The following is a 10,995-nucleotide window of genomic DNA, read 5'->3' as shown; positions in this document are numbered from 1 at the left end:
GCTTTCCCCGCGCGGATTGGCGAAGTGTGGCGGCGCGCTGGCCAATGGCGCGGCTGGGCGGGCCGGGGCCCAGCGACGGCGGCGACGGCGGGGGATGAACGCGGGGAGCGCGCGGGAGATTCGCCGTGAGTCCGGGACCCCCCAGGATCCCCCGCGACCCCCCGGGACGCCCTGGGGCCTCTGGATCACCCCGGGCTCGGCCCCCCCTCGAGCGGCCCCCCCGGGCTCCGCGGGCCTGCCCCAGTCCCGCCGCCCCCCAGGCCGCGGCCCGGTGCCCTACACGGCGCCCGGCCCTCTCCCCGCGCCGGTAGCCCCCTCCCGGCCCCCCAAGCTCCTCAGCCCTCCGCCCGCGGCGGGCCGCCCCAGGGGGGCTGTAGACACCCCCCACCCCCCAGCTCAAGGGGCCGCGCTGGGCACTTTTGGGGGTCCCTGGGGGGGGTCCCCACCAGTCCTGGGCCATGTTGGGGTACGCGTGGCCGTGGGGGGGGTCACACTGGGCTGAGCCCCCCGTCACCGCACCCCGCAGAGCTGCAGAAGGCGAAGGAGAAGGCCCAGCGCAGCGGGAGCCTGGTGGAAGAGGCTGCGGTCTGTAACCAGCTGGGGGAGATCCTGGCCAGCCATGGTGCGTCCTCGCGGTCCCCCTCGGCCCCCGCCCCCACAGCCGGGGGGGCTCCTCGGCTCCCCCCGCCCCGGCGCCTCTGACAGCCCCCGCGGTTGCCGGCAGGACGCTACGAGGAGGCTCTGGAGGAACATCGGCAGGAGCTGCAGCTGCTGGAGGGGGCCGGGGACAGCATCGGCTGCGCTGTGGCCCACCGCAAGATCGGCGAGCGCCTGGCGGAGCTGGAGAACTATGAGGCTGCGCTGAAGGTGGGGGCCCGGTTCTTGGGGGCAGGGGGCACGTCAGGGGGTCGGCGGGGGTCTCAGGCCTCTCCCCCACCCTGCAGCACCAACACCAGCATCTGGAGCTGGCCCGGTCCCTGTCAGATGACACGGAGCAACAACGAGCCTGGGCCACCATTGGCCGGACGTACATGTTCATGGCAGACAGCCGCACGCAGGGGGAGGAGGCAGCGGGGCTGCCGGCGCTGCGCAAGGCTGAACAGGCTTTCCACACCAGCCTGGCCATTGTGGAGGAGAAACTGGAAGGTGAAGCTGCGCCGGGTGGCCGCAGAGGCACATCCTAACCCTGGGAGGGCTTCGCCAGCTCCCAGAGTGGCCGTTTTTTTCACCAGGAGCTGTGCCGCACCGGGAGCTGACGGAGATGAGGACCCGGCTGTACCTCAACTTGGGTTTGGTCTACGACAGCTTGAAGGAACCAGCCAAGTGTGACAACTACATCAAAAAAAGCATCTTCCTCTCCGAGTAAGGAAGGGCAGGGCTGGCGGGAGCTGTCCGGCAGCGGGTTTAGGGGGAAACCAGCAGCAGCAGTGGCTCCGTTTGCAGGCAGGGGCAGCTTTATGAAGATCTCTACCGTGCTTACTTCAACCTGGGAAGCATCCACCTGCGGGAGGGTGAGCACTCCGGGGCCCTGCGCTGCCTGGCCCGGGCACGCGACTGTGCCCGCAGGATGAAGGAGAAGGGGATGGAGAGCGAGTGCTGCAGCAGCACAGCCCAGGTGGGTGCTGGGAGCCAGCACCAGACCCCTCCCCGCACTCCCCCAGGGTTTGGTGCCCCCCGTGATGGATGTCCCCGCTGTCACCCAGGTCCTGCTGAGTTTGGGTGACTTTGCGGCCGCCAAGCGCTCACTGAAGCAAGCCTACATGCTGGGCTCGCGGCAGCCCTGGCAGCGAGACCTCATCCGATCCAACCTCCGTTATGGTGAGCCTGGGACAGTGTCCTCAAGAGACGAACAGTGTCCCCAGGAGAGGGGAAGTGTCCCAGGGGGCTGCCAATGCTGCCCCACGCTGGCCCCAGCTCTGCTCTATTCCCCGCCCTTCCTCTTCTGTTCTGCTGTGGGTCAGGGCTGGGAGGACACCCACAGGTCCCCAGTGACACTTGAAGGGATGCTGACCCTCCCCTGGAGTGGTTCTGGGGTTCTCTGATGCGCCCTGATTGTCACCCCCACAGCCACCAAGGTGATGCGGCTGCAGGAGGCTCTGGAGGAGGCAGCGGCTAGTGACCCATCAGCAGCCCTGGCCCTCTGCGAGCAGCTTGGGGACACCTTCTCCAAGCACGGGGACTACGGCCGGGCTGCAGAGTACTACCAGAGGCAGGTGAGTGGGGCTGGTGGAAGGGATGGGGGGGGGTCCCAGGGAGTCGTCCCTGCTGATGGGGTGTCCCTGGGGGCAGCTGACTTTTGCCCAGGCGCTGGGGAGGCCAGCGGGGGAGCTGGCCGTCATCCATGTCTCACTGGCCACCACCTTTGGAGACCTGAAGGACCATGCGCGAGCTGTCCACCATTACCAGCAGGAGCTGGCCCTGCACCAGGGCAATGCACTGGAGGCGAGCTGGGTCCCTGGGGGTGTTCCTTGGTCCTTGGGGGGGTTCCCTGGGTCCCTTGGCTATGGAGGGGGGTGCTTATCGAGGCTATCCCTGTGTTGGCGTGGGAGGTGACGAGGGCACGGTGGCTGTGGGGACCCGTGGGGTGGGGTGGCCCACGCCCCTCAGGGAGGCTGTGGGGCTCAGTGTGGGACCCTCATGCCCTGCCTGGGGAGGGTCCATGGCTCGGCATAGCCCCCACTGGAGGCAGGCACTGACCACAGCTGTGCCCAGGAGGGGAAAACATGGCTGAACATGGCACTGGCCATGGAGGAGGCGGGCAAGCCCCGTGCCGAGCTGCAGCCCTGCTTCCAAACAGCCCTGGAGCGAGCGGAGGTGGCCGGAGATCCCCGGCTGCAGGTGAGGAGGGGGACAGGAACCCCTCCCAGTGTGTGTGTGTGTGTGTGTCTGCCCCTAGGCTGGCAGGTGACCTTCCTCATTCTCTTCTTCCTCCCCAGAGGCAGATCTTGCAGCATCTCCACTTGCTGCAGCTGCGGGATGGTGACACCGAGGCTGCCGCTGGCACCGTGGCCCGGCTGCAGGGGCTGGGGGGCTCCAGCAAGGAGGAGGAGGAGGAGGAAGAGGAAGAACTGGAGAGTAGTGAGACTCAGGACGAGAGTGAGCTGGAGCTGTCGGAGAGCGGTGAGGGGGCACAGTGGGAGCTCTGGGGGGAGCAGGTCCCCTGGCAGTGTCCCCACAGATTGGGGTCTCCCTCATGGTGGGGGATCTTTTCCAGAGGGGGAGGAAGATGAACTCGACGGCTACAGCAAGAGCGTCCCCGGGCGCCGGCGGATCAGCAAGGTGAGAGGTACTGGGTCTCCCCCTGACCCCCCGTAGAGGGTGAGAGGGGTTCTCCCCCTTCCCCTGATTCCTCCAAAGAGGGTCGGGGGGTCTCACGGTTGCTGAGGTGCATTTCCGGGGGTCCCCATCATCCCCCTCTGTGTCAGCAGTGGAACCGGCGGAATGAGCGGGGTGAGACCCCCCTGCACCGCGCCTGCATTGAGGGTGACCTGCGCCGCGTCCAGCTCTTCCTCAAGCAGGTAGGTGAGGGGAATGGGGGTCCCCCACACTGCGGGGGGGTCCGCAGGAGCTGCAGGTCGTTCTGGGGAAGCGGGAGAGGGTCCCTGCGGCCCCTTGGCTGAGCCCAGCGTGACCAAACACTCCCCTCTTTTCTAGGGGCACCCCCTGAACCCCCGCGATTACTGCGGCTGGACTCCACTGCACGAAGCCTGCAACCATGGGCACCTGGGTGAGTTGCAGGGGGATGGGGGCATGGGCAGAGCCCCCCTGTCCTCACCTCCGCCTCCTCCTGTCTCCCAGAGATCGTTCGGCTGCTGCTGGATTGCGGGGCGGCGCTGGATGACCCTGGGGGGCCAGGCTGCGAGGGCATCACCCCCCTGCATGATGCCCTGAGCTGTGGCCATTTTGAGGTGGCCGAGCTGCTGGTACAGCGGGGAGCGTCGGTGACGGCGAGGAACGCCAGGGTGAGCTGCTGGGATGGGGAGGGGGGACCCTAAGACGGCAGGGGGGGTGCACTGGGTTGGCCTTGTGTCCCCCCTGTAGGGCCTGACACCGCTGGGTACGCTGGAGGAGTGGGCGAACACCTACAGCAAGGAACTGGACCAGGAGACGCGGCAGCAGTGCTGGGCGGCCGAGCGCCTGCTCAGGGAGGTGGCGGCGGGACGAGGTGGGATGCAGCGCCGGCGTCCCCCCGCTGCCCTCTGCTTTTGGGGTGTCCGCAGTGGGCTGAGCGTGCCGGCATCCCCCCTGCAGCCCCGCCACAGCTCTCCCAGGACTCGCCGCTGTTCGACGCCGAGCGTGCCGAGCCCCGAGCCCCGCAGCCTTGCTCGCCACCAGTGGCGGAGCCGGGGGACAGTGACATGTCGCCGCTGAGGCCGGTGAAGAAGCGGCAGCGGGTGCCGGGGCTCGGCAGGCGGGAGGGAGCGGGTCTGGAGTCGGCCGAGTACGAAGCCGCCATCCGGGGCCTCGGCAGCGCCAAGTCCCTTCTGGGTGGCGGCACCATGACAGCGTGCCGGCAGCTGGCACCACGGCCGGCCCTCATCCCGGCCGAGCAGTACCTGGAGGAGGATGACTGGTTGGAAGACGACCTAGGGGGGTCCCGGGGGGGCCGTAAGCGGCCCCGCCGGGAACCCCAGGAGCCGGCAGCCACTTCAGAGGACAGCACGGGGCTGGAGAGCGATGGCGGGGTCCCTGCTCCGGCCCAGCACCAGCCCCGGCACCGCCAGAGCGTGCAGAGCCGCCTCACCCGCCTGGTGGAGAGGATCCCACTGGGGCGCTCCCGGGAATGCCGACCCCCCGAGGCAGCCGGGCCCCCTCTCCCCACTGAGGGTGAGGGCAGGGGGAGCCCCCCATGCCCACCCACTGCCCTGCCTGCCCTCCGGGTCCGCGTCCGGGTCCAGGACAATGTCTTCCTCATCCCAGTGCCACAGAGGTGAGAGCTTTTCTCCCCGTTCCTGCTCTGGGACCCCCCCCCAGCGTCCCCTTTGGGACCCCCGTGCCAGGTAGCAGCACTCGTGGGTAACCCTGCGGGTCCTGCTGTTGCGGCAGCGAGAGCCGTGCCGTGGGCTGGCTGGCGGAGCGGGCAGCCGAGCGGTACTACCAAACCTGTGGGCTGCTGCCGCGGCTCACCCTCAAGAAAGAGGGGGCTCTCCTGGCCCCCCAGGACCTGGTTGGGGACGTCCTGCAGAGCAACGAGGAGGTGAGTGCTGAGCCTGGACCCCCACCCCATGCCGGGCATCGTTGCCAGTGGTGGCAGCGGTGCCATCGGTGTCGCTCTGGCGTGGCAGGTGCTGGCAGAGGTGCAGTGCTGGGACCTGCCGCCCTTGGCCGAGCGGTACCGCAGGGCCTGCCAGAGCTTGGCTGTGGGTAAGGACCCCCCCAGCCCCTCAGGGACTGGCTCCACTGGGATCGAGGGTCCTGTTCTGGGGGGGTAACACGTGTCATGGGCCAGTGTGGGGCCAGCAGCAGGATTAGGGTGTCCCTAAAGGGGTTGAGGAGGCCCCGGGGACCCCCCCAGGGCCACCCAAAGGCCGCCAACACCTCCCCCTGTGCCCCTGCAGAGCCGCACCAGCTGTTGCTGAAGGTGATGGAGCTGCAGGAGCAGAGCCCGGGGCTGGGGATCGGGGGTAGCCTGGCCCTGCGCCCCCCCCCACCTCCCCCCACTGCTGCGGGCCCTCAAGCTGCAGGCACCTCTGCGGCAGCTCTGGCTGCGTGCCTGCGGGCTGTCGGATGACATGGCCGCCGATCTGCTGGCCACGCTGGCCACCCTGCCCGCCCTCACCCTCCTCGACCTGGCTGGGAACCGTCTGGGCGCCCAGGGGCTGCGGCAGCTCGTGCCCCAGCACCCCGGCACCTTCCAGGTAGGGCCGACGCTGGGCGGCGCTGGGAGTCCCACCTCCATCCTGGCAGGACTGGGAGTCCTGGTGCTGGCCTTGCCAGGCTGAGGCGGGGTGCCTGGCTGATCCCCCCTAAATCTCTTCATCTGTCCCCCAGATTTCTTTGTTCATCTCTGAAACCCCTTCTCTCCCCCTGAAACCCCCTCTCCATCCCCCAGGTCTCTCATGTCTATCCCCATAACCTCTTGCCTGTCCCCCAAATCCCCGAACACCTTCTCTGTCCCCCAGATTTCTTTATCCATCCCCAGATCTCTTGCCTGTCCCCTAAATCTGCCCTGTCTCCCCTAAATCTGTCCTGTCAATCCCCTAAACCTCTCATGTCTGTCCCCAAAGATCCTCTTCATCCCCAAAACTTCTCACCTATCCCCTACATCTCTTCCCCTCCCCGACCCTGCCTGTGTCCCCACATCTTTTCTCCATCCCCTGAACACTCGGCTGTCCCGGCAGAGCCTGGAGGAGCTGGACCTGAGCCTGAACCCTCTGGGTGATGCCAGCTGCCAGCCACTGGCCCTGCTGCTGCGGTGCTGCCCGGCGCTCACCACGCTGCGGCTGCAGGCCTGCGGCTTCACCGACACCTTCGCCCTGGACGGTAAGTGGCTGCAGCCCCATGCCGGCAGTGCCGGGCACTGCGTGGCTCTGACCTCGCCAGGCACCACGTGGCTCTGACCGTGCCGGCATGTGCTCCCCAGGAGCACCGCGGCTGCAGACACTGTCCCTGTCCTGCAATGCCCTGGGCGCAGCGGGGCTGGAGCGGCTCCTCAGTGGCCTGGCGTGCCACAGCCTCGGCCGGCTGGAGCTGGGCTCTGTTACCAGGCCGGGGCTGCGGCCCCTCACCGGGGCCCTCGGCAGGTACCTGGCACAGGTGAGAGCCAGCCCCATGGGGGGACCCCACTGGGGGGAGCATGCTGCCCGGGGTTGTGCCGACACCGACACCGGTGTGTCCTTCCCACAGGAGGGCTGTGCTCTGAGCCACCTAACGCTCTCCGGGAACTGGCTGGGTGACAGTGACATCCTGGAGGTGGCCAGGTGAGGGGACAAGGGGACCCTGGGGAAGTCTGGGGGCGATGAGGAGTGGACAGGGCAAGTCCGTGCAGCAGGAGCCTGACCCTCCACCAACCAGGGGAGACTCTGTGCTGTCTCCAGCATGGGAGCACGGTGCGGGGACACCCTGGGGGATCCCTTTGGGGACAAAGGAACCCCTCCTGGGGCTGAGGGGAGGATAAGGGGGATCCCCTTGCCATCTCTCCCAACCTGCAGGTGCCTCCCCACTTGCCCGGCACTGGCTTCCCTGGATTTCTCAGCCAATCCCAGGATCAGCGCCACGGGGCTGCGGACACTGCTCTCTGCCCTGGAAGAGAGGAGCCGGGGGCTGGAGTTCCTCAGTCTGGCAGGTAGGGCAGCAGTGCGAGCAGCGGCACGGGCAAGCCCCCCGGGAGCTAACAGCAGCCCCCTCCTTCTTCCCAGGCTGCTCCGTGGAGGGGCCGTTGGATGACACGACCTGGGCCAGAGCTGCCAGCCAGATCAGAGATCTCCGGCTCTGCAGTCAGCACGTCAGACGGAGTGACCAGCGTGATGCTGGCAAAGCATGGCACGGTCCTGCCGGCACAGCACTCGGCACCGTCATGCGGCACCGTAAGCTCTTCTGTAAGAGCAGCTAAAAGCACTAGCATCACCCACGTCCTGTGATTTTTAACCTGCGCAGCCATTACAGCCTATATTTATGAACACAAATGGTGCTTTTTTGGGTCACTGTGTCACCGGCACTCGTGAGGCAGGTGACAGATGAGAGGTTTATTGTTCCCAGCTTCCTCTCAACACTAGTAAGGACTGGGAGGGGACTGGGAGGCTCATACTGGGAGGGAAGAGCAGTGCCAGCACGTGCCAGATGGATCAGGAGTGGAGGAAGCGGTTGAAGGCGTTGTAGGCAGATTCCAGGTCAAACAACATCTGCCGGACCTGGGAATCATCCAGCTCGTCCGATGCTGACATCCCGCTGAGCGTCTGGAGCCTGGGAGAAGGGGGGGAGCTGCGGCAGCGGCACACTGGCACGCCAGAACGGTGCTGGTAGCAATGCCAGCGCACTCACCACTGGTTGACTTTCTGTCTCCCCTCGAAGTCGGGGGGCAGGTGGCTCATCCGGTTCATCGTCTCCATCAGCTCCCGTAGGTCTGGCTGGATCTGGGGAGAGAATGTGGGGTGAGCTGTCAAACCGGCGCTGCCAAATCGAGGCTCCTGGCACTGCCGTGGCACGTGGCTGAACCGCGGTGCCCTACCTCGTCCATGGCTCGGATCTCCAGGCGCAGCTTGTCCATCACCGTGATGAAGAGCTGCAAGAGAAGAAGCACGTTTGCCCCAACCATGTCCCTTCCCCCCGCCCCCACTGGAGCTGAGCCCCAACCCCCCGGCACCGTACGGAGACTATATCGGCGATGCAGCGGTTGAGGTTGCCCTTGTCGTCCTTGATGGTGATGGGCCGGTCTTCCTTGATCCTCTCCATGGCCAAGGGGCAGTCAAGCTGTGGGGAGATGCCACCGTCAGCAGTGCAACCGGCACCCAGGAAGCCCCACCAGCACCGGGGGCACTGTCCATGCCTCAGCTCACCCGGAACTTGCGGCAGAAGTCATCGATGGAGCTGACCTCGGAGCCCTGCACTTGCTTGAGGGCGGCTTTGAACTGGACCAGCAGGCGGGAGCAGGCAGCCGTGTACCTGGGGAGTGGCAGGGCGGGGGTAAGGGCCGGGATCCTCCCCCAGACCCCCACCCTCAGCTGGAGGGACCCCACCGACCCTCTGCTGAGGGGGCCGAGCACTTACTCATTAGGAGAGACACAGTCCTTGATGTAGGCTTTCTCCAGCGCCTGCAGCGTCTTCACCACCGCAAAGAGCTCGGCCATGTTGTCATACCTGCCACCGCAGCGGGGCCCGTGGTGGAGAAGGGGGGACCACGGTGGGGAGTGGGGGCCCAGGAGGGACGGGGACCACGGTAGAGAGTGGGGGTTGGGGCGGTGGGGGAAAGGGGGTCTGGGGGAGGGGGGGTCAGAGCAGCGCGATGGAGAGGGCCCAGAGCTGCATCCCAACCACGGGCCGTGATGCGGGGGGTGATGGGGGGAGGGGCTCCCCAATGGGGAGGGGGCTGTGTGCCCGGGGGGGGTGTCTGACGGGGGAAGCTCCGCAGTGGGGGGGGGGGGGGGGGGGCTGTGTGACTGGGGGGGCTGCGGGGTCCCACACTCACTTCTCGCGCTCCCGGGCGTTCTTGTAGAGCTTCACCTCCTGCGGGGGAAGGGGCGTCAGCGGGGGGGTCCCGGGGGGGGGGGCGGGGGGGGCGGGGGGGCCGCACACTCACCTCATACAGCTCCGGCTTGGTCCCGGGCGCTGCCGAGGGAACGGGGCGGCGTTAAATGGGGCCGGGGGGCGGGGGGGTCCCGGGGGTCCCGTCCCGCCGCCGGGGCCTGGGGGGGCAGCGGAGCCGCCCCCGCCGCGCTCACCTCCCGTCCCGGGCGGGGCCGCGATACCGTGAAACATCCCGGAGGGGCCGAACCCCGCGCCCCCCGCCCCGCCGCTGCCGCTGTGCCGCGCTTCCGCAAAATGGCGGCGGCCGCTCGGCGCTCGGCTGGTCGCGCCTGGCGGGGCGGGGCGGGGGGCGGGGCGAGCGGCTGGTTTTAGCGGGAAAAGCCGCGCCGGGGGCTGCTGGGTGGCACTGCTCGGTGGGGAGGGGGGAGTCGGGGGCGGTTGCTCTGGGGAGTGGTGGTCTCTGAGGAAGAGGGGAGGCTCTGGGGAGTGGGGGGCTCGGGGGAGGGAGGGGCCAGTGTGGGGGAGGGGGCTCTGAGGGATGGCCACGGCAGAGACCCCCGGTGGGTGGGAGCACGGGCGGGTGTCGGTGAGGGCGGCTGGTCAAGGTCAGGGGGAGGCCCACCCGCTGTTGAGTGCCACCTCACGGGCTGCTGACCTCTGACCCATTGGCCTCCAGCCTACTGACCTCTGACCCATTGGCCACCAACCCACTGACCCAGGAAATCCCCCAGCCCCAAAAGGAAGCTGAGGCCCAGCGCGCGGGCTAATTACTGTGGGAAGCGGCTCATTACTTGGCCAATGGGAAACCCCGAAGCAACCGAGGAGCTGGTGACCCACGAAGGCCGAAGGCCAACGCTTTTGCTGGCTGAGCTGCACCATCTGCCGGGGGTGCCGAGAGTGGGGGCGGCGGGCACTGGGGGCGACAGCATGGCTGCCTGCTGTGCCCAAACCTGAATAAGGGGACAGAACCCCCCGCCCTGGCGCGTGGATTGGCACCGCACGGATCGGCTCCATGCTTGCGGCACAGCACCGGCACTGCAGGCATGGCGGGGAGCACCGTGGACAGGTGTCGGCGCTGCAGCCTTGCCCAAAGGCAGTTTCCAAAGGAGAGTGGCAGCTGGCTGGAAATGGAGGAGGAGGAGGAAGGGAACCTGCCCTCAGCTGGCCTTGCTGGTGGGGCAAGGAGCGTGGTGAGGTGGCAGCTGGTGCAGCCCGTCATAAACCCGCCTATAGCAGGAGGGGTCAAGGCCAGTGATCAGTGTTCACTTGCCACGCCAGGGTAAAGGTAGTGGGCGAAAGAATGCCCGGGCTGGGGGAAGCACTTTGACCTTCACCACAGGGCAAAGCCGCGACGTGCCGGGATGGGCTCTGTGGACCGCAGGGTTCACGGTAGGTTTGGTCTGTGTCAGTAGCCGGGGCGGCACAGGTCGTTCCTGGGAACAAGACAGCAGAGAAATACAGGGAATAAAGAAACACCAGGAAAACACGTTGGCACCTCCAAATAGTTCCCACTGAGATGGTGCCCAGGCGATGTCAAAACATTTGCTTTTCCGTAGCCCTGCGAGCGCGTGCTGCAGGCACACCAGACAGTGCAGCGAGCCGGTTGTCGCTCAGCCGCCTGACCCCCTGGTTACGGTGAGCCTGGAAAATGGCCAGTGCGCAGGACGGCCAGGCGACTCTGGCAAGAGCAGTCTCACCCCACGCACCAGCTCCTCGCGGCTCACTGGGGGTCCCCAATGCCAGCGGAGCTGAGAAGTGCCACTGAGCTCTGGCTGCCCCCAAAGCGGGGTCATTGCGTGTGGGTCATTGCAT

At 67.3% G+C, this 10,995-nt stretch overlaps 2 protein-coding genes across 3 annotated transcripts; one reads left to right on the top strand and one right to left on the bottom strand.

The window, feature by feature from the left end:
• Window positions 1-75: 75 nt before the first annotated feature.
• Window positions 76-7,625, top strand: TONSL (tonsoku like, DNA repair protein). Its single transcript, XM_040587984.1, is given in 26 exon segments — window positions 76-125; window positions 527-622; window positions 725-867; window positions 945-1,146; window positions 1,233-1,362; window positions 1,444-1,615; window positions 1,704-1,818; window positions 2,068-2,213; window positions 2,290-2,442; window positions 2,713-2,838; window positions 2,937-3,120; window positions 3,215-3,279; window positions 3,429-3,518; window positions 3,655-3,727; window positions 3,799-3,962; window positions 4,042-4,165; window positions 4,252-4,930; window positions 5,047-5,197; window positions 5,286-5,364; window positions 5,559-5,638; window positions 5,640-5,858; window positions 6,342-6,483; window positions 6,584-6,756; window positions 6,847-6,920; window positions 7,152-7,285; window positions 7,359-7,625. Coding segments are annotated over 26 exon segments (3,939 nt in total). The 5' UTR covers window positions 76-94; the 3' UTR covers window positions 7,553-7,625.
• A 45-nt stretch (window positions 7,626-7,670) lies between these two features.
• On the bottom strand, window positions 7,671-9,490 carry VPS28 (VPS28 subunit of ESCRT-I). 2 transcript variants are annotated; one of them, XM_040587985.1, is made up of 9 exons: window positions 9,378-9,490; window positions 9,236-9,264; window positions 9,125-9,162; window positions 8,707-8,814; window positions 8,496-8,601; window positions 8,308-8,409; window positions 8,168-8,221; window positions 7,981-8,072; window positions 7,671-7,902 (listed from the first exon to the last, which is right to left on the bottom strand). In XM_040587985.1, the coding sequence occupies exons 1-9, from the start codon at window positions 9,412-9,414 to the stop codon at window positions 7,785-7,787; spliced, it is 684 nt and encodes a 227-aa protein (XP_040443919.1). In that variant the 5' UTR covers window positions 9,415-9,490; the 3' UTR covers window positions 7,671-7,784. The 2 variants fall into 2 exon arrangements, with proteins under 2 accessions (XP_040443919.1, XP_040443920.1); XM_040587986.1 differs by having other exon boundaries at window positions 8,707-8,796; window positions 9,378-9,489.
• Between the last annotated feature and the right edge of the window lie 1,505 nt (window positions 9,491-10,995).

The sequence above is a fragment of the Falco naumanni genome, chromosome 3 (genome assembly GCF_017639655.2).
Source record: "Falco naumanni isolate bFalNau1 chromosome 3, bFalNau1.pat, whole genome shotgun sequence".
NCBI lineage: Eukaryota > Metazoa > Chordata > Aves > Falconiformes > Falconidae > Falco > Falco naumanni.
The sequence above is the reverse complement of the archived record's forward strand: the minus strand, read 5'-3'. Positions and strand labels throughout refer to the sequence as shown.

Coding starts and splice junctions, on each gene's coding strand:
- VPS28 (XM_040587985.1), bottom strand. CDS start 9,414: ATGTTTCACGGTATCGCGGCCCCGCCCGGGACGGGAG. Junction 8,602..8,706: donor GACTGTGTCTCTCCTAATGA/GTAAGTGCTCGG, acceptor GCCACTCCCCAG/GTACACGGCTGCCTGCTCCC. Junction 8,410..8,495: donor ACTTCTGCCGCAAGTTCCGG/GTGAGCTGAGGC, acceptor ATCTCCCCACAG/CTTGACTGCCCCTTGGCCAT.